Source organism: Apteryx rowi, unplaced genomic scaffold (assembly GCF_003343035.1).
Source record: "Apteryx rowi isolate R43461 unplaced genomic scaffold, aptRow1 scaffold_106, whole genome shotgun sequence".
Lineage (NCBI taxonomy): Eukaryota > Metazoa > Chordata > Aves > Apterygiformes > Apterygidae > Apteryx > Apteryx rowi.
The window spans coordinates 1,252,667-1,274,701 of record NW_020447264.1 but is presented as its reverse complement, the minus strand read 5'-3'; the positions used below and the strand labels follow the sequence as shown (position 1 = coordinate 1,274,701).

Here is a 22,035-nt window from a genome sequence, read left to right as displayed (position 1 = left end):
TGCAAACATTTGGAATTTGGAGTTGCAAATTTTGTGCAAGCCTCTTGCATTTGTGTGTTTGGCACCTCTTCCTGCAATCACCCTATTCTCTCAGGGATGCTGCTGCTGCGTGCAGAGTATCTGTCACGAAGTGATTGTGTCTCCTGCAGCAGAGTCCTAGAACTGGAAATCTCCTAAAATTTCCTGGGGATTCATACCGCTACTGCTGGACCCCCTGATATGGAAAGACTAAAATGGGAATGACAAAGGGAGAATCCAACTGGACTTCTCTTCTCAAGAGAGCTCTGTGCTGAGGCTCAGGAGGGTTATGGTGCGAGTGTTGCCTGAGATTTCTGGGGTTTGCTCATCTCCTGCTCCATAGCAGGAGCAGCTGCCATGTTTGCTCAGGCATGCGTTTCCCCTGGATCAGTGGCAGCCCTTAGGAGCAGGCTGTGATTCTGCAAATCACAAGCTGCCTGCTGGTCTTTCCCTTGCTCGGTGGGGATGCTCCTTTTGCTAAAGCCTGTGTAGTCTCCCYGTGTCTTGGTAAGCCCTGTTAGCATGGAGTGAGTAGAGTAAGAACCCAGCTGGGCAGATAGTTTTCCCTTCCTGCTGTCACCCATGACATGACTAGGAGGAAGAGAGGGAGAGCTGATGCCTTTGGATGGCCAAATGGGCCAACCCACAATCTACCTTCTTCTTAGAAGAATTGGATTGCTTTTAAGAATTGCATTGCTTTTCAAATTTGGCCTCTTAACGGAGGGGCTGAATTGTGATCTTACAGTGTCACTTCACTGGAAATCACCTGCTCTGTTAAATGTTTGCTTTGTCGTTGCTGACTTGAAGTCTGTCAGTATGTATTGACTTGATATTTGCTAGTTCAAAGTGATTTGAGCATTTGGTTGAGAGAAGCACAGATTTACTTTATGTTGTTGATTTTTGCTGGAATGTGCTCACTCACTGCTCTGATAGTTTCTTCCTCCCCCCCCCCTTTTCTTTTTAAATCTACATGGAAGTTTGAATCCCAAGTAGGGGATATACTTCTAATGGTTTTGGATTTCAGGCCAGGTTTGAGAGATGGTTAGTAGCAATGAGCTGGGGCTAGTGCTGAGTGTATCTGGGCTAAACCTGGTCTGAGTTTCAAGAGAACTTGGAGTCAGTTTACAGATGATTTATATAGAGTTTACAGAAGAAGAGGGCTACTAAGAGACCTCGCACTACAGGAGCGGAGCAATGCTGGATTTGTTGTTAAGGTGAGAGATGTGAATGAAGATTGGCATTCCACCATGCTGTACGCTGTGCGCAGTTAACTAAGAGAGAATCCCATCGGCAAAGCAACTGATTGGTGTGCGAACAAATGTAGGTAAGGAATCGGAGAATGGAGCGATAGGAAGCCTCTTTGAGTGCTGCGCTTCTAGGAGAGACAGCAGTTGAATACATCAAAAGAAGACAGGTAGCGCACAAGGTAATAATAGAAGGTTTTAGCTCAGCATAATAAGCAGTCAGCGCAGCGTCCCACTTCCTTAGCGGCTGTCTGCAGATCCAGCTGTCTGTAGATCCAGCGGGTATCTTGGTAGACGTTCACAGCTGAGAGCTTTCTCTGCTGAGTTTCCGCTGTAATGCTGTGGAGTCATTCAGGTCTTTAACTCATGGTGAACTTCAGGAGGTGCGAATTGCCACGCCGCAGGTCTGCGACTCTCCCCTGCGAGCCAAAGCCAGAGCGCTCTGCACAGCACTGGCAGTGACTCTTCTGCAGGCAAATGCTGCATCACTCTGTATCTCTTTGTCTGAAGGGAACGTGGGAGAGGAACATGATCAAGTGCTGGGAGCCTAAAACATTGTGGGATTCACTGCTTCGGCATGAGTAATATTGAGCCAAACTCACCCTTCGGTGCAAGGGCAAAAACAGCACTAACATTAACCAAGTGGCCCCAGGAATGATACCAGGGCTGAGGTTAGACTCTGGTCTTCAGCCTGTGTGCTGAAATTAAAGATTCACTATGTGCAACTGGGAAGCTGTGTCCCCAGCGGTTCCTAAGGGTTTTGATGCTTATTTTGAGTTTGCAGTGTTTAGTGCCTTGTTGCCATGAAGGCAGCTCAGCAAGCGTGACAGCTGCCCTGTTACCCAGTCATGGCTTACTGCTCCGTTAAAGGAGGTGTGGATTTAAGCCAGGGCACCAGGGTCTTCCCCATTCCCCTTTCCAGTTTGCTAAGTGCTTGGAAAACAGCTGCCAGACTTGGACAGAATATGCGGATTTGAGGCGTGCTCAAGAGCATCCAGGGCCAGAAATGTGAAAGAAGGGGGTCGGCGGTGCCGCTCTGAGAGGCTCTTTGCTGTGTTAAAGCAGGATGGTTGGTACAACGCAGGCACAGGCTGACGTGAGCGTGGAAGTGTGTGTGTGTGTTCATGTGTGCGGGAGGGGATTGTGTGTCATAGCCGTTTGGCATGGTATCTCCACACTAATCGAGAATGGAGGTGAACTCTGCAAGAGGGCTGGAGTTGCTTCTCAAGGAGAAAAGGCCGAGGGGAAGGAGGATAATAGTCTTCAAATGGGTACAAGGCAGCTGAGGAAAGGAAGGGAGCAATCTGCTTTCTATGTCTGCTGGGGATTGGACTTAAATTGCAGTGAGAGAGATTTAATTTAGACACAAGGGAAAACATTCCAGCTGCAGGGATAGTTAAGCACTGAGAGCCTCCATCAGTGGAGGCTTTGTAGAGCAGGCTAGGAATGGTTTATATAACTTCGAGGCAGGCGAATGGGCGAGATGAGCTCTTCATATCTCTTCCCACCCTGTTGTCTGTAATTCTGTATTCTAGATCACCTCTGTGTCTGCTTCTTGCTATGTAAAGGAGATCAGTATGGCAGAGGTTTGGCATAAACACATTATCGAGGAGTAGAGCAGGATGAAGGCTGATAGGGAAGCCTTTATGGATTAGGACACATATTTGAAAATATCACAGGAATTCTCAGACTAGGAGGCCAGGACCAGCAAATGGATAGTCCAGCTTGCCTGCTTACAGTATCTAGCTATAACTGTTGGTCTGCTATTATCTTATTTTTATGATAAGTTACTTGGACCACCRTGTCATCTGGGAGTCTTAGCTATGGAGCACGACTTCCTCAGTCTACTCAGTGCTGATCGGGCCAGAAAACCAGCCCAGCCCAGCCCAAAATAGCTTCCAGTTGAAGTACCTGAGAAAAGATAATGCGTGGATCTAGGCAGGTGTGGGAGCACATGTAAACAACGTGAGGGCATTAGTCACCACAATCTGAAGTAAGTCAGGGCACATCTGCTATTGTCAGGATTTTTTTGTAGGCACTGCGACAAGCAGAGTTTTAAAGAGGAGGTTTAAAGAAAGAACATGAGATAGCTTTCTAGATGTTTTGGGGGAACTTCTCCCAAGGCAGAGGACAGCGTGGGAGACATCACAAAGGTGCTCATTTGAAAATGGTAACAAGTGGGTGATGGAGGCTGGTTTCATGGGCTCATCAAGGGTGGGAGTTAACGTGTCAGTGCTAAATGAGATTATTTGCCTTTTCAAAATATTTCAGGGACTAGCCAAGTTGTATTCAAAGCCCTAGAGAAGAGGGAACCAGGTGATCTGTCGAGTGTTCTGCCTAGCTTTCTAGTATCATTCTGCTCTCATCTCTCTCGATAGTACTTAAGCCTGGAAAAGCCTTTTTAGGTAATTTTGGCAGGCCACTTTACCGCTGAGTCCTGTTGTACCCTGCCTAAAGGCTTAGGTTGCCCTTGAATTGCCATGCAATGAGACATGGAAATTAAGTCATTATGATTTTTTAGCAACAAATGTCTGCTCATTTAAAACAAAATTGAATTAGTTTCTGAAAGACTTGTGCTCTTAACACTTTTGCTCTCTGTGAATAACTGAGTGGACAAATTTATGGGCAAGATTTTGGCAGTAATGGCATTTATAAGCAAAAATGGGCAATGCACGTGGAAAACAAGTGTCAGATTTGTAATTATGAGTATTTGAGCCCCAAACTTCCCTCTAAAAGTTTGGGCTGTCTAAGCAGGAAGCTGACATGATATTGTGCATGCTAGTATTCAGTCAAAACTAACTCTGCTTGTGAAGTTGACTGCTCACAAGCTAGCCCTACTAACCGGAAGGATATACAGAATATATTCAGTAAATCCATGAAAGCAAAATGACTCTGCTCATCTCCCATAAGCAAGGAAATGCTCTCATTTTTCTTGACAAATTGTTCTTTTTCCTTCTTTAAATATGACAATCATGTCTGTCATCCTCCAGATAGGGAATATCTTACTACTGGGGCCAATTTTAATCTTGTTTATGTCAATGTGGTACTCTTGTAAATCTGGGGACTGTTACAGTTTTACTTCGCGGTCTCTCAGCCGTGAATGAGATGAGCATCAGGGCCAGAATCTTATTCCTTTAATGCCACTTTGAGATCACTGTCCCCTGTAGAGAAAAATAGGACCAAGGCTCCCCGGTAATCAGCTGTGCCTGTACAATTCTGTGTGCTGTGCTGGGTGGGCAGAAACATGCCTGATCACATGGGCACTTCAGATCGCAGCTAGAATAAAGCTGTCATTATCATCATAACAGCATACAGCATCTGTGGGACGCCCACTAATCAGATCATGTGTTAAATGGCTGAAATCCCTAGGCCTCTTTTTCAGAGGCGAACTCTAGCCAATGAGGCCCTGAAAGCCTTGGAGGACAGATAATGAGCTGGAGACATTTACATTAAGGCTTTTGGTTCAAATCTAGTTTGGGTCAGAAGCCATGACCAGTGCAGAGGTCTTCAATATTTGAACCGTGAAAGAGGAGAAGCTCCTCCAAGGTCCTAGAGGATGGCAATCATAGCTATATGCAATAATTAAAGGAATGAACTAAGGCAGGATTTAAGAGCCGTTTTAGGGATGACTCTTGCAGGCTTGGTGCAAGTGTTCATTGCTCATGCTTTGGATGGAGCTTTTTCTTAAGGGCTAGTCTTCAGCGGGCAGGGGTGCTGGTAGGGGAAAGTGAAGGCAGGCATTTGTTGCCCATGGTACTAGGCAGTAGGATGATATGAGCATCTTTGGCAGAAATCTTCCTCCAGACACCATGCTTCTGCATGGTCTCAGATGTTCTCCCACTCCTCGGTCTGGTCTCTCCCAAGGGCAGGATGCACAGATAGAGGGAAAGCAAGTGTTGCCCGTTCTGTAGGGAGAGCTGTTGGTCTGGCATTGCTCACCAACACAACACTTACAGAGTAAAACAAACAGCGGGCTGTTTTGGAATAATTTGGTGAAATGCTGTCGCCTGGCATGGAACCAAGACGCTGCTTAAATCAGGATAAACACAGTCTGGATTCCCCCCTCATTTTCCATTTCTAGTCTGCCATGGCCTTATTTTTTTTTAACTTTGTAGAAGTCTTACCACATTTTGCTGTAAAGTGCCGAGCGCTGCTGCTATAAAGTTAGTAAAGCTGAGGGCACACATTGTGAAACCAGGCCAAGATGGTTAATGCAAGCACTGGAATGCCAATTAATTACCTGCTTTGACTTGGTCATCCTCTGTGTAGTAGAGAGAAGGGACAGTCCCAAGTACTAAGGAATGCTAAAGGAAGCTCATTTTTAGTGTAGTTAGACTCAGAGCACGTCTATAGTGTTTAAACAAAAAAAAAAAAGGCCTAGAGCAAAGACTCAGGCACTGTCCTGCATATCCTGTGGTTGTCCACACTGTTTAGTTTTTGTGATGCTCTGGCTCTGTCTGAACTTGTGCCAGCTAGCAAAGCCCAGGTACGATCCAGGGGATGGCACGATCCATGGATGTTCCACTAGGCGGTATGGACAAGACCACTTTGTGCTGAACTGTGAATCTGTATGAACATTAGCTATATCGCATCACTTCATCTCAGGGCCACAAAATGGGTTCTGAACAGTTTTATTTTCTAGGATAGGCGTAGCAAGATAGAGCTTTGCCACTAATCCCAGGGCATGTAACAGTGCTTTTGCAAGCAGTCTGATTAAGGTGCACTTTAGCCTCAGCCATCTCTGAAGGAAAGAGAGCATACCCGTAGAGGGATAGGACATTTTGATTATTATCGGCTTTATTTTGGAAAATGATTCTGTTTTCTCTTCTAAAATGTAAGATATGCTTTAACGGGAAAGACTGGAACAGAAAATTTTACAGTATGCGTAAAAAGCAAGGATGTAAAAAATAGGTACTCCGTCTGGCCAGCTAACAAACAGTTAAGCCAAAAGCTCTCCCCTCTCTGTCCTCCATACCTCCACATTTTAATATTGCACAACAGAGAATGCGATACTAGTGCTTGATTGTCCTGATGTAGCCCTAGGAATCCCCTAAGGCATTTACAAACGTCGAGAGATCTAAGCTGAATTAAGCTCTGCAAGAGAGAGAAGAAGTGGTATTATTCTATTCCATTTCCAGGGGGTCAGAGTAGGCCCCCGAGAAGTTAAGGCCAGTGTTTTCAATTTAAAGTASATGGCTTGAGTGGGCTTTGAAAAGATTGGCCTAAATGACAGAGCCACGCAGGTACAGTTGACCTGCGGACAAGCTGGGAATAGACCCCAGCGTTCCTCACTTGCAATCCCCGTGTTCAGCGGTTCTCAAACCGTGGTTTACACAGGGATGCAAAGTGACTCACAGCCATTCGGCAGACCCATATTGAACAGTGATTTCAATAGTTCTGCCGGGCAAAGTGCCATGGGAAAAGGGGGGAAGGGTGCTAACACATAGTGTATTTTAGGCAATGACAGTGGGCTGTTTATTGAAAATGTTTGGGAACAGATAGCTGGGTAGGAAAAGAATGGTCCTGGGAATTAATACGGGCCCAATCCAGCTTTCCTTGATGTCAGGACTACAAGTGGAGACCCTAAGAGTACAGTCCGGTAGTTCGGAGACAAGTAGGGAGCTGATCATCGTGTTGGCACCTGACAGGTAGAGAACGCACACCCTGTTCCTCCTTTCGACTCCTGTAATGCTCAGCTAGACTGGAGGAAGTCCTCCCGACGGTTCTTATTAACGAACAGCTACGTGACCGCTCCTCAGCCCTGAGAGCGTTATCAAAGCTGTTTACTGAACACAGATTGCCATGTTTTTGTCTTGAGAGCAGACTCAATACAGAGTGAAGAGTTAGCAATTGTTAATAAATAGTGGCACATTAAGACGTCTCTCTGGGTGATTTCTGTGTGCTGTAATTATATGGAATTGCCTGTTTGACTGGCCAAATTATATAAAAGGGGCCCTCAGCTCCACAAGTGCTTTTCCAATAATGGGTGGCTATTAGCTGTGACACGAGGAGCCTATAGTTATGGTGCAAAGGAAACATAAGGAGGTAACAGTCCTTTGAACCTGTCTTGAAATGACATGGGTTGAGCTGAGGAGGCTGTCACTTGCCCCAGAAGGAGGTTGCAAAGAGATTATTTATTAATGACACTGCTAAGGAATTTTCATCCGAAGATCTGGAAGGACTCCTCAGAGGATGGAAGCATCCTGGTGCTTCCTCACTTCCCCCGCTTTAAGATGAGTGGACACAGCAGTGCCTCTGCAGGTTCCAGCCTAAACAGCCCTTTCAGCTACAGCCTGATCCTGCCTTCACTAAATCTCTGCCTCTGCCAGTATTATGGGGTCCCCCCCTTGCTGGTGTCCTGCTTTTCCTCTCTCCCCTTCCCCCATGGGATTGATATTGGTGCATGTCTGTGGATTCTCTCCTCTGGTAGCGTAGGTTGAAATGTCTGTGGGGCTGCAGCAGATCTGTGGTAATTAGGGAGTGCAAGGAATGCCTCTTCTGGGAGTGAAAACTGAGCTTCCCCTTTAGATGCTCCATCTGTATCTAAAATTTCACTGTGGGCCTTAGCAACTGGCATGCCCCGGTGTGCCAGGATGGCTGGATGTCAGTCCTAATTTCATTGATTACTGAGTGATGTTCAGAAGAGTGACGGGGTGAAAACAGCACCTGCTTATTCAACAGATCCGCTCTCTGCATGTGCGCTCGCCTCACATCTGCTCATTCCGCTGGCAAATCCAAGGCTTTGCTCCTATTAGCTCCGCAGAGTCCTCAGAGGTGGACACACACATCGGCAGCAATGTTGTTAGCTAAGGTGTGTCATAAAGAGCCTGGTTCTCACTCAGATGAAGGTTTCATAGCATTGTTCAGGCGTTACCAAAGGTCCTGGGAGATACTGTATATGGCCCTAGAAGAAAAACCTGGATTGTGTCCCCTTTGGGGCAGCTGCTGTCCTTTTTGTTCAGTAGTTGTACTCAGGTGGAGTTCGTGACTGGTGCTTTACCACACTGCTGCAGTATGTATATATAAATATACATATATACGTAGTGTGATGGCAATTGTTCAGAAATAGAGCCTTAAAGTGAGAATGAGTTAAGGCTCAGATACAAAAGGAATAGATTAGAAGAGAGCCTAAAACAGTTACTATCCAACAGCTGAGCTTCTTCAGCTGACCATGTGAAACTTGTAGACTGCACCAACTGTGGTATAGCAGATATCAATTAAAACAGAGTGAATTCAAGTTTCCTTTTGACTTGCAGCTGGTGTGAGCTAGAAGCGTGTGTATGAACAATGCTCAGCTGATGGGCTGTAGCTGGAAAAAGTACTATAAATGCATTGCACTGAAATCTTGCACTTAGATTTGCACCTGCTTTTTGTTGCCTTTACACTGCCAGGATATTTCAAAGGGCCTGAGCCTGAATGAGAAATCCAGAATCTAACCAAATGGGGATAAAAAGTGTTCAGGAGATTTTTGGCAGATGAGAAGAGCACATCCACTTCATAGTCATTCAGTGCTTCTGGGCCATTTTCTTACAAAACGGACATATACTCCTTTGTTCACAAAGTGTTTACTTTTTTGAGTACTGGTGTAAGCATTATTTTCCAGCAATTTTAACATTTCTTTACTGTCTTTCTGCTTTGAAAAGAGTTGTCCAACCATGAACAAAATCAATACAACATGGCTTAAGAAACTGTTCAAGAACTGTGAATAGCCTTTAGTCCAATGGCACAGTAAAACCAGATGTTTCTGAGCAATTCTTGAAGTAAAATACATCCACCTGATCTGACTCTTTTTCAGAATAGTAGTATAAGTCTCACTGGTTTGAACTCATGATCTGTGAGGAGAGGTGAAGGGAGCTGGGCATATGTAATCTCACRGAGAAGAGGTTAAGGGGCAATCTAATCACAGCCTACAAGTACCTGAAGGACAGCTACAAAGATAATAGAACTAAACTCCTTGCTAGTACGAGATGATATAACAAGGGACAAGGGCCGCAAGCTGTAGCTTTCAAGGTTCCTGTGGGACATTAAGAAAAACTTTTTTTTCACCAGATGAATGGTGCGGCACTGGAACAGTCACCAGGGAGATGGGGGTGTCTGTTTTGGGGGGGTTTCAAGAGTCATCCAGTCAAAGCCATGGCTGACCTTGTCTAGTGTACATGATAGTTCTGCTCCAAGCAATAAGCTGAATTAGAGACCTCCAGATGTCCCTTCCAACCAACACTTCTGTAAATCTGTGATTTCATGAGTCTTTTCGTTTCAAATATGCAGGAAGTCAGGCTCAAGGCAACCATTTTGAATAACAAACACATTTGAGAAAACAAACAAAGCCAAGCACCCCAAATTCCAAACCTGTGCGTCTATTTAATTTGGGAGCAAAAAAAAAATAGTTTAATTTTTCAGTGGCTTTATTAGTATGATGTTGTACCTATAAAGAGTTTGTTCAGCCTTTCTCAGTATCGAGGATGGAAAAAGCAGAAAGAGCAGCTTGATTGTAAGGTCTCAGGCAAACTGTGTGGCATTAAGAAATACCAGTTTTTGACTTCGTTCTAATTGGAGCTTGTTTGACCCTAGAGCCAGAGCAGGGTAATGGAACAAGCATGACTCAAATGAAGTCAATTTTCACAGTGCTGTATGGAAACTAAGAAAAGGAAAGAGAGAAATACAGAGCATGTGAAGGGAGAAGAGCTGGAGAGGCATTAAGAGCAAGAATAAAAAGGCAAAATATGTCATGAATAGTGGCTAGAGAAAGGAAGACAAAAGAGAAAATAGAGAAGGGAAGAGAGGGGAAATAGAAGCCAAGAATAAGACGAAAGCAAAGGGCAATAAAAAAGAGGAGTGTCCTTCTGCCCTGCTAGGCAGAGAGATGGTGTGGTAGGACAGCAAGCAGCCCCAGGCAGTAGCACTCATTATTTCCATCCCAGCTGATGTCATTGATTGCTTCCCTCCTCCCTTGTCACGCTCGGTGACAGAATTGCAGGACTTGCGACTCAGAAAGACCCGTTCTGCTTTTGCGTTGCCCGAGCAAAGGTCTTCTTTCCAGTGTCGCGGGCACATAGCTGCATCCTCATTTCAGGGTGCTTCCAGATGGCACCATTAGCAGTCACTGGGAGGTGATGAGAGACGGGGCAGAGTCTGGGCCATTTGGGACCATCTCCACCAGGGTGGAGACCCTTTTCCTAGCCTGTCCTTTGGCAACAGCCAGTTTGCTCCTCAGCAGTGGTGCTGGGAAACTCCCATAGGACTGCTCTCTCTTGTATCGTGATAGAATACCTTGCTGTCCAAATCAATCTTTCTTCTTCCTCTCTTTCTTCTCCAAGGAAATTTTCCTTGCAAGGTGCAAATCCTACAGCATCCAACCACCTTCTGTCAGGGCGTTTAATTAGTCAGCAGAAATAAAACAAATGATGCTTCTTTTGCCAAAGAGAAAAAGTGGAGGAGGGTTATGGGAAGAAGGGAAGGACAAAGAAACTTCATAACAAAGAAAGAAAACAGAATCCTAACCTTTGTGGGCCTAATCCTTTAGGACATCCTATTCCCAAAGCAATGATCTCATGCTCTTGTTGCAGCCAGTGGTTCTTATAGTTATCCACCGTTGTGATGCCAACAGAAACCCCATCAGGACTGGACAAACCATTCCTTCTCTCTAGGGAGAAGTGGTGAGTTTCATTGTGTTTCCTCAGATACTGGCCACTGGTTTTGTGAAAGTTTGGCTGAAGGATGAAGGCGGGAGGTGCAGATCTGGGTCTTTTCTGAAGAAGGGGCTGCAGATAGGTATTAGCTACTACCTGCTGGTCTGGCTTGCCAGTTGGTGGATTGGCATTTTGTGTATGGCCTGGCTAGCCAGCAGTTGACCCAGGAACAGTCCAGTGCATCCAACCTCTGGCTTAACTGATGGAGGATTTAGGAGAGGGTTGTGGCTAATGTAGAAAAGGGGATAGGGAAGAGGGTGAAAGAATTTGAGGTGGTGTTGGAGGTGGGAGGGAGGTTAGAGAGGATATGGAGGGGAGGGAAGCTAGTGTTACTGTTTTGGGAATATGGGGATGCAGCTTACTCATCTACTGAAATCCAAACTCTGTTTCTTCGGTTGCTCTCAGATGGTTTAGAACTGAGTTACATTTTGGGTTTTTTGCTTTAATGGAGCTCCTCCCCCACTTTTATCCAGTTACCCTTGAAGAGTCATGAAACGAGACCTACTTAAATCAAATGTCACAATCGATGCTCATCCCAGGCCACCATTTTTCTGTGTGTGATGTGAACTCATATTGCCCAACAGAGGGATCAGCGAGAGAAAAAGGGCTGGAGTGAGTTTGGAGTGAGCGAGCAGGGAGCAATCCMTGTCTGAGGAGCTTGTGCTTCCCAATGCGTTTATCAGAAACGTACATGTCTGAAGTGGGACTTGCGTTCTGCAGGGGGGAAACAAAGCACAGGGAGCAAGGGAGAAATCTGGCTTTGTGTAGAAGACTGCATCCGTTTCTGCCATTTCCCACACTAGTGTCTGACTAAACTAGAGAATTCTGTTCCCAGAAGAAGGACTCATCCTCATTTCATTTTGTAAGCAGAAGAATGCAACATTTCAGTGCTCAGAGCATCTGGAATGTGTCCAACTTCAGTTTTTTGATGGAAGATGTACTGAAATGTTGATATTTTCTTTGTTTTTTTTTCTTTGTGTTTACCTAGTTCCTGAAAAACTGCTTCTGATCTTCCACAAATATTTGGCAGAAGTAAATGATCTGGGCGGGAATGGAATTACATGAGTTGATGTTAAAAATTGCAGTGATCCAAGTCTCCATAGAAGTTGAGAGTAAGAGTCAATGTGCGAGCTTAAACATTTTCCCAGAACACTTCAGGAAGCTGTAGGTGGGGGGAGATGCAGGTCCCGGCTGGATTGGTGAGGCTCATTGCTGTTCTTCTGTTGTTGTTCTTGGTCTTCTGCACAAATGCTGGAAGTTAAAAGAATTAAGATACTGCCTGAAATCGAGTCTCATAATTTCAGCAAGTTGAATTAGGCTCAGAATCCAGACCTTTGGTACATATCTCTGGTGGTGGGATCAGCCAGTTTCAAGCTTCCTATTTCACAGAGCCAGCTCAAGGAAGTTGTATAGGTGTGTTTGGATAATGATGTGTTAGAGCTAATATGGTCAGTAGTGAGGGACATTGCAGAGGGAGACCACCACACCAAAATAGTGCTTGGCTTCCAGCCTGCAGCTGATTTGTAACCAGTCAGCTCAGAGTGAAGAACCCTGAATCTGCCTATGCTCCTCTGGGTTTATATCCCCAGTTGTGCATTGATGCCTTTGAATGCATCACTAAATTTTGTCTCAGATCCTTTAAGCTCTTGGGCCAACCTTCGCAATAGCTCTTGTGGGGTTCTCTGCAGCAATATTGCGAAAGTTGTGTTCATCATTAATTTCCCCAATGAGATTCAAAATGTGAGAGGTGCCCTTGGTCAAAATATGGAAGTAAGGAAGATGCTCCCAAGCCTTTTCTAACTTCAGGGACAGTTCAGCTCAAATCCCGTGATATCAGGATTGCTGTCTTTCGTTCATGGTGGGCACTATGGAGTAAACCTGTACTGATGGTGGGCCTTGAGTATCAAATACTTTGCAATGGACACATACTTGCTTTGCCCATGTGTTGAGCTGGCCAGATGCCATATAAGCATAGCGCTGAGCCTTGCCAAATATTTTGCTTCGCAGAAGGCTTAGTAGCCTGRAACAGGGCTGCAGTAGCCTCAGATTCATGGCTTCCTGATGACTGGAGGTTCAGGTTGAACAACCTCATCTCTGCCAACAAAATGGTGTGGACAAGTCCTTAGAGGACTGCCTGTTCCATTCCCAAATTCATGCATAATTGCATTTTTTTCTCTATGCCAAGCCCTTGCTATGTCAGAAACTGTCTCATCTCCATAGCTCTAGCAATAGGTGTTGATACTGCGCCAATCTAATAACAACCTTGACTGTGCTCCCACACCTCTGCACGCTGCATAATCACTCTAAATAGAAGGTTCTCTTATGTCTCCTGCACTGTGGGTCTCTGCTTCTCTGTGTTCATGCCAGCAGACGTCACTGACGTGGAAGTGAGAAACATGTTGGATACAAAGCCTGCAGCAGAGAAAACCAGTTGGGCCCTGGATACTCACGCTAAACTAAGAGAAGGGGGAGTTTAGCCTTCAGTGATGAAGAGACCTAGATTAGGAGGAGAGTGGTTATTCTTGACATTGCAAAAGCTGATGACCAGCAAATTCTTTGTTTTCAGACAGCAAAAGAGAACCGTTCCACAACTGCAATTCCTCTCAGGGCCCTGCGTCTGAATAAATGCCCTATGCGGTAGTGAAAGAGTGATGAAGTGATGGAGTGAGAGTGGTGAAGTAATGGATGTTATGACTGAATGCTGGGTTCCTGAGGAGGATGTTTATATATTTTTTTCTTTGCTTGCTTCATCTCCTCCCTTACCAGATGGATGTTTGTAGTCAGTGGAAGATTTTCACCTTCTTTTCATCCTCCAAGCTTCAGCAACAGCCGTTCCCAGAAGAGCTCATTTGTAATTGTTCTAGTGTGGGCACTGCCTTCTCCTATTGCCTCATTAATTATCTCAGAAGTTTCACACTGAATATGAAGGCCCATGCTACCTGCACTTTTTACACACCTGTCTTGCCATGAATATCACAGTTGTTACCTCAGACTTAATGCTGATGTGTACCAGAGCAGAATCAGGACCAAAGAAAGGCTGGGTCAACCAGAAATATATTCTGGTCTTATATTTTCTTTATTTGTATGTTCAGTGTGATGTGAAGGTCAGGTGAGTTGACACACAATTAGGAGGAAAGTCATTGCCCTAAAATTGAGCTGGTAGCATTTGCTGAGCATCTTTTTTTTAATGTCTTATTTTCTCTCTTTCAGAACATGGAAAAGGTGCTGGTCCCTTCTGTCACGTTAATTGTAGGCTGTGGAGTATCTTCGCTGACACTTTTGCTGTTGATTATCATTTATGTCTCTGTTTGGAGGTACGACATTCATTCTTCTCTCTTCTTGTTGGGAAAAGCAACTGTCTCTTGATCTAGCTGGATCCTGCAGGTTTTGTTCTCCTCTTTTAGGTGCTTGGTGCATGAGGACAGACTGTTTTGTAATGAATGGGTACTGCAGAAAGTCMTTATGGTGGCTTAGTTGGCATTATCCTTTCCTTTTAGTGCCAGAGAAATTAGTACAGTGAAATTAGTGCCTTGACCCCTTGTAGTCACATTGTTCCATTTTCAAAAGCTGCGTGCTGTTTTAGATGCCTTCATATACCCCAGGAAACCTTGTTCTCGGAGAGGTGGACATTCATTGCCTTCTGACAGGCAGGTTGCCTTAAGGTATTCCATGTTGGATCTCTGATAAAATCAAAGGGTCCAGGATTCTTTATGAAAACATCTGGCCTGAAGAACTGACAACACTTTTCAGGAGCTTAAGGTTGTTAAACCTCATGGTTTAACTAACTCTCAAATCACTTAGCTACATTCTGCCTTTAGCTTCAAATGCGTATGGGATTCTTCACTACTTCCCGTTGCAGAGAGCTCCTGTACACCTGCAAGCAGCTGTCAGCTGCAACCTTGGAAAGAGCTGCAAAATTTGTGGAGGCAGAAGTGATTTATTAGCAAAGTTTGTTTGAACCAGAGTCCACATCAGCCCAGGCCCTTTTTGGTGGACTGTACAAGCAYCGAGAATCGCAGGTATTCATGGGATTCTCCCTCTGTACTGCTTTGAACAAGGCTCGAGTTTGCACTACAGAGACCTGTGCCTTTCCTAAACCCATGACAAATATACTGAGAGCTTCATGACACCAAGCTAAACAAAACAAGGAAAATCAGAACTATGTGAACTACTGTGAAACTGAAATGCAATGGCTACAGAAAATATACTCTTAGGAACCTGTTGGTGACCCTTTTGTGYGATCAGTCTGAGACTCTTATTTTGTCAGGTTTTTCGTCTTAGTAGGGAGGAAAGAGTAAGTTCAGTTCTGAGTTGTGAATCAAGATCACTTTTCCTTCCATTTGATGGAGACAGAAAAAGAGAAAAGAGACAAGACAGTAAAAATGAGCAAAAATGTGTCTTTTTGTTGATACTCTGACACTGCATAGTGACTAGTTAATTATAGCAAGTGCTCTGAGCTGAGGACTAGTCATAACMTTAGCTAGAACTCAAGTTTTTCTGCAGCTGTGGTGTCACTGGGTCTGCTCAAGTCCTTTTCCTCTCCTGGTTTTCTTCAGGCTGGGTAGGCACTTGTTTCTGTTGGGATGGTGACTTAGAGTTCCACTGGCATCAGGATCAAGTGGAAACTTTGGAGAAAGGAGTGAAAAGCAAGATAGTCTGCTGGTCATTTGTTATAGCCTTATACTCACTTTCTTATCAGAAACATRTTCAGGATCAGAAAACTAAGTTCAGACATTAGGTTGAATCAGATATCTGCTTTCTGTTTGGAACACGTTGGAGTAGTTTAGAATAACATGATGTATTACATTTATTTCAGGATTGTGCTCCTCAATATTTATTGTTTTTTTATCTTAGGCATAGCTGCTGGACATGAGTGTGCTGTCCTGTTAATGATCTCGGGAGCATCATATTGAAGTTAATGTTATCTCCTGGCTCCCACTTGATTTTGCCCTATATGTTATACAGTCTATCCATTCTTGTAGCTACAGACAGAAATCTGGAGGAATTCCCAGGAGTAGGATCAGCTGTATTATTCTGGCTGTTGTTGCTAAAGTGCAGGAATTCTGTCAAAGTGGTCTTTTTTCACTGCACAGGAGAGAAACTTCTTGTCAGAACAGTGTCCTATCCGCGTGGTCTTCTGTGGGGAGCACTCACTGAAACTTAGCTGTTTTGAGGAGCTTTGKCTGTGAAATTTCCCATTCAGACCTTTGGACAAAGGCATCTGGAGCATGTATACATAGGCTCAGCTTGAATATGAACCTGTTCTAATGAATGGATTCACTGAGGCTGACAATTTGGAAATTTTCCCAGAGTTTTGCCCAGCTAGAGTTTGTTTATACATGGGAAGCAGAAAAAGAAGGARAAAAAAAAGAAAAAAAAGAGAGAGGGAAAGGAACATGTTAAATAAAAGGGGGCAAAGTAAGAGGGAGGTGATCCCAACTTTGGGCTGGATATCAGAGAGGAAATGAATTTACCCTCTGCTTCTCATTCAAAACCCCAATAATGATTGCTTATTAGTGGCATCTTCTCAGCCATCAGTATAACCGGCATGAGCTTTTTGATGCAAGCAATCCCTTCAGATGCAGCCAGCTTGGCAGAATCTTATTTTAAACTGGATGTTGTGGCTGTTTGGTGGTTGTTGGTGGCCTGCTGGTGGACTCACTCCAGTTTCCAGTAGACAGATGGTTACAAAAGCGCTGCTACGGATGGTGCATCCCTGCCTTTATTAGCAATCTTGACAGAGAGGTCAGTGACCCAGTGGGCTGTAGAAATGGACTGACCTTGTTACCTCTGGGCAGTGACTCTCCTAGGTCACAGTTGGAGAGACAATCTGTGTGGGGGCCATGTGCTCCACCACTCGTGTGGAAAGGAGGGCAAATTCAGAGAAAGATCTATCCACTTGAACACTCACTTGAAAATGAAAAGCAGGGAGAAAAGGAATTGCTGATAGGTCAGAACATGTGAAGTGGCTTAGTACCATACCTACCCTAGCTCTGGTCTGTACAGGAGGTCCTTGCAAGCAACTCTTGACATGGTAGCTTTTCATGAGTATCCCCGTGTGTTTTCCTTCCCTGAACTCAACACAGTTCAACAGCCTCCAGAGGCGGAGGGACCTTTCCATAGCCTGGAGATGAATGCTCACTATTGAATAGCTCTTCCACCACTTCTCTCATCAGCCAGTCAGCATGTGGGGCAACTGCAGACCTTTCTCACTGGTAGTAGATGAAGGAATGCCATATTGCTGAAAGATATCAGTGTGAGCTTTTCCCACTCCCTGCCCATCAAGGCTGAGGACTGATTTAGTGGTTGTCAGTGAGCTCTCAAGGGACTTTTGTTCCTGTCTTTGCTTTAAATTCCAGTAGCTCTGCTTTTACTTGAAGATGCTGAGACACTCTGTGGTCCTGTTGAGAGATAGCTAAAATGAGTAAGGAGAGAAAAGTGTGTATATGCACAGACTGAGAGAGAGAGTGAGTCAGTGCTTGTGGAGAGGAAGGGAGTGTAATGGGGATGGAGAGCCAGACTGCAGGGTTTTCCCACATTCTCCATCTGTCTCAGTTTGCACAGGGCTTCCCCACGTCCCACAAGACCCAGGCCAGAGCAGAAGTTCTCTAAATTTTGAGTGAGAGTCTTCCCCAGCTTTGGCAGCTGAGCACAGCATTATTTGACAAGTAAGAAGAGTGTCCTTGTAGCAGCAAAGGAGTGGTGACACAGCACTCTAGAGCATCTCTGCCTTTGCTGCAGATCTTCCTCTGATACAACCTATAAATGCCTGTGTATTTTCTCTACCTACTGTGTCTTTTTTGGCCAGGTGGTCTGGATAGTAATGGTGATTTCTTTGGATAGTAATGGTGATTTCTTTCGGTGGAGCATCTCTGTGATGGAGAAGAGGAGATGCAAGGAAGAAAGCAAGCATGTCAGGAGGCCATATTCCCTTAACAGGGAACTTCTGACTGAGCTGAAACATGAGAATGAAATGTCTGGGAGATGGAAGCCAGGTCAGGCTACTGAGGAGGAGTGTGGGAGAATTGCCCAGGAATGCAGAATTGAATTAGGAAGATCAAACSTCAGCTGGAATTGAAACTGTCCAGAGATGTGAAAGGCAACAAGAAGGGTTTCTATAGGTACATTGGCAGCAAAAGGATGAGCCAGGAAAATTTTGGCTCAGTGTTGAATGGGGAAGGTAGCCTAAGGGACAAGGGCATAGAAAGGTACTCAGCGCCTTTTTTACCTTGGTCTACTGGCATGGTTTGCTCCCAGGCAAGGGACCCAAGTCCCTGTACCTAGTGGCAGAGTCTGGGAAAGAAAAGTGCAGCAGAGGAAGAGAGAGCTGAGAACCATTAAGTAAGTTGGACATTTACAAGTCTATGGCACCGAACTGGATGCATAAAGGGTGTTGAGGTAGCTGGCTGGTGTTACTGTGAAGACACTCTCTGTCATTGGGGGAGGTTTGTGATGACCTGAAGAAGGCAAATGTTACACCCGTCTTTAACAGGGACAAGGAGGATGATCCAGAGAACGACTGGTTGGTCAGCCTACCCTCAGCCCGTGGGAAGATTAAGGAGCAAATAGTTATGGAGGCCATTTCCAGACAAAATGATGGACAGGAAAGTGATTGGGAATAGGCAGCACAGATTTATTGAGGGCAAATTGTGCCTGACCACACACTGTGCCTGCCTTTTGTGAGGACATGACTGGTTGCATGGACAGGAGAGAGCAGCGGGTGTTGTATATTTTGACTTTGCCAAGGTCTTTTACACAGTCTCCCATAGCATCCTAGTGTCCACACTGGGGAACTGTTGACTGGATTGGGGGACTCCAAGGCAGGTTAAAAGCTGGGTGGAATATCAGGCTCAAAGGGTGATGGTCAAAGGTTTGAAGCCTAACCAGCAGCTAATTGCCAATGGCATCTCTCAGGGGTTGATACTAGGGCCAAAACTGTTTAATCTCTTCATTAATGACCTGGACAGTGGGTCAAAATGCAGCCTCGGCAGGGTTTTGAATGACACCAAATTGAGGGGAGTGGCTGATCCGCTGGAGAGCAACACTGTCATTCAAAAGGGCCTCAACAAACTGGAGATACGGGCTGGAGAAATGGTACAACAAAGACAAGTGAAGAGCCCTGCATCTGRGACAGCCTAACCACATGAAATAGGACAGACTGGGGACTGGCTGGCTTGGCAATAACTCTACCGAGGAGTCTGTCGGGTCCAAGTGGACAATGGGTTGAACATGAGTCAGCAATAGACCCTTGCAGCAAAGAAGGCCAACCTTATATTGGGCTGCATTAGCAAGGATGTGGCCAGCAGGTCAAGGGAATTGATTGTTCCCACTACTTAATGTTTGAGGCCATGTCTGGAATACCATGTCCAGTTTTGGAGCCCTCCATACAAGAGAGCGATCAACAAATTGGAGCAGGTCCAGTRGATGCTTAGAGAGAGAGAAAACATGATGTACAAGGAGAGGCTGAGGGAACAAGACTTGTTTAGCTGGAGAAGAGGAAGCTATTACAGAGGAGTCAAACTATAGATAGATTCATGGCTCGGTACCCTCCAGCTACAAATGGGACAGGATTCAAGTGATCCACAACATTATATTGAGCCCAGTATAGCAGGGTAATTTGGGGTCAGATTGGCTCCCAAAGGAACCAAAGGATAGTTTTGCATGCAGCCAACCCAATTGCTAGCTGAGCTGGAAGCCTGAGTTTTGGAGTGAATTATGGGGTTGGGGTGAGTTTCAGGCAAAACTACCTGTTAAGTTTCCAAGAGACCCAGGACAAGTTCAGCCTACTTCCAGCTTCCAGCATTGCATCAATGACTCTTTTTCTCCAGAAAAGCATATCTTCAAAGTTCAGGTTTATCTGAAGGTAAAACTCAGAGGGAGGTTAAAATCAAAGTTTTACAATCTCCAATAGGTCTGAAGCACAGATTTACCCTCGGCCCGACAGACATCAGGAATTCTGAATGCAGTTAACTCATCCTGCCCACTGAGCAAGAAATGCAAAACTCGGCAGCCAAAGCATGGCAGATTCACTCTTGCTAAAATTGGTTGATGAAATTAAATTCCTAATATAAGTAGCTGATATGCCAGGATATATACTGTAAGAAAATAATCCTACATTAGCCTCCAGCGATGAGCAGGTTGGTTAATAGATCTGTCTCTAATTTCTATAGGCATAAGAGTCTACTCTTTATTCAGCTCATATTCAGGCAGAGCATTTACCAAATCACCGAGATTATTCACCTGTGTAAGTGCTGGTGTGGTCAGGGCCTTCCCTTTAATTTTTTCAGGTACATAAAAGTGCGTTCAAATAAATTTTCCCCTGTTAACCAGTGGTTTGAATTAATTGTCATGCACGTACTTCAGGAGCAAGTTGTTGCTGCGCGGCACACTGCAAATCAGAAATGACAAGTGGCTTGCTCCTGCAAGGTGCTGAAGGCAATAGCTTCCTAACTTGGATTCCTAATGTCCCAGACCCATGACTGCAATTATATATTTGGCCTAGTTTTGAGGAGYGTTAAACTTCTCCACAGGGCAAATTGTTAAATGTCTCCCTTTGGAAAGTAAGCCACAAATACTTTCTTATTTCTGGGATGGGTTTTTAGGTTAAACAAAGTGGAATGCTGAATCACAAACACTTTGTTGTGAAGGTGCATGCATTTTAATCTGCTTTCATAGCCAGCATGCCTGTGGCTCTTCTTTTTGGGAATCTTTCCATGTGCACAGATATGTTTTCTTTTAAGCTGCTTTTCAAGTCCCTGTTCAAGTAAGCAGAGCTGAAGACGACTTACAGCACTCAGTAGGTTTTAGAAGTGTTTCAGGCATATATGAATCAGGATAGCATCTGTTTTTGCAGTGACTGGGATTAAAAAGTGCAAGGGCCCTCAGTCATTGCATTTCAGGATACAAGATGATCACCAGCTGATCAAGAAGAATGCTGCTCTCGAGTTGGTTAGTATTATACAGTGAAGGCCTTCAAGCATCCAGGTCTGCCTGTTGTGGAGACAAGGTGCTGGACCAGGCCAGCCCCTAGTTTATTGACTCAGGTGCATAAGTCTAGCATCGATGGGAAGGAATGAGAGATTAGTTGACTGAGCACTACACTTAGGCTCTCCTCCTCCCTTCTCCCCTTGCTCTTGTCTGTTCAGTGTACAAAGTCTGCAGGAAGTGGGGTATCTCTTAGTGGTCTTGTAGATGACCTGGCCTAGTGCAACCTGCATATGGTTGATACCTTTCAAAGTAACTTAATGCAAGTTGTGACAGGACGATTCTCCCTCCCCCTTTTCTTTTTTTGCAGGTATATTCGTTCAGAGCGCTCTGTCATTCTTATCAACTTCTGCCTGTCCATCATTTCCTCCAATGCTCTCATTCTGATTGGACAAACCCAGACCCGGAATAAGGTAGGAGATTAGTTGGACTTTGTTTGTTTGTTTGCTTTTCCCCGGATTTAGCACTGAAATGATCTATTCAGGCAGCCCTTCCTCTTTTTTTCCTCCATCTGTTAATTAGCTACATGTCAAAGACACGACTAAATGGCAGATTTCAATTTTCTCTCTCGCTCTCTCTTTGATAATTTGTCAGCATCCTCAGGGCTTTGATTAAAACCAATGTGATATTTTTGAATATCTGCCTAGAATTAGCTGGCACATGGCACAGTGAAGAAACATGGTTATTTGCGAGTCTTTAACCATTTTATTTTCCAAAAATTAAAAAGGAAGAGAGCAACTTTCATTATCCAAGCTCCAAGCACTTGTCAGTTGTTAATAAATATAGCTCCAAAGACCACCCTTTTTGGAGCAGGAAGTGTCACCAGACCCACCATACACATTGCAGAGCTGAGACATGGAGAACGTGAGGGACTCGCTGCAGATCACTGTGTGACTCAAGTGGTAAAGGCACGAAGAGAACCTGGATTTTCAAGCCATGTGTATTAATTGCAGAGTACATTCCTTTCCACATTACAGAGCAGGATGGAGAAGAGTGTGTTGCCTGTATGACTTTTCTCCAGCTAAAGCACTTTCAATTTCCCTATTGGCATCTCGAATAACAAATCACTGAATATCATTAAAATTTTTGTGTTGTACATT

General features: G+C 44.7%; 1 protein-coding gene across 1 annotated transcript in view; it reads left to right on the top strand.

Annotated features, from left to right (window-relative positions):
• The window catches only part of ADGRB1 (adhesion G protein-coupled receptor B1), a 206,051-nt gene that overhangs the window by 123,273 nt on the left and 60,743 nt on the right, over positions 1-22,035 (top strand). The window contains exons 19-20 of the mRNA XM_026069494.1: positions 14,162-14,265; positions 21,246-21,348. Of these exons, the coding sequence (XP_025925279.1) occupies positions 14,162-14,265; positions 21,246-21,348 (207 nt within the window). The remainder of the gene's footprint in view (positions 1-14,161; positions 14,266-21,245; positions 21,349-22,035) is intronic.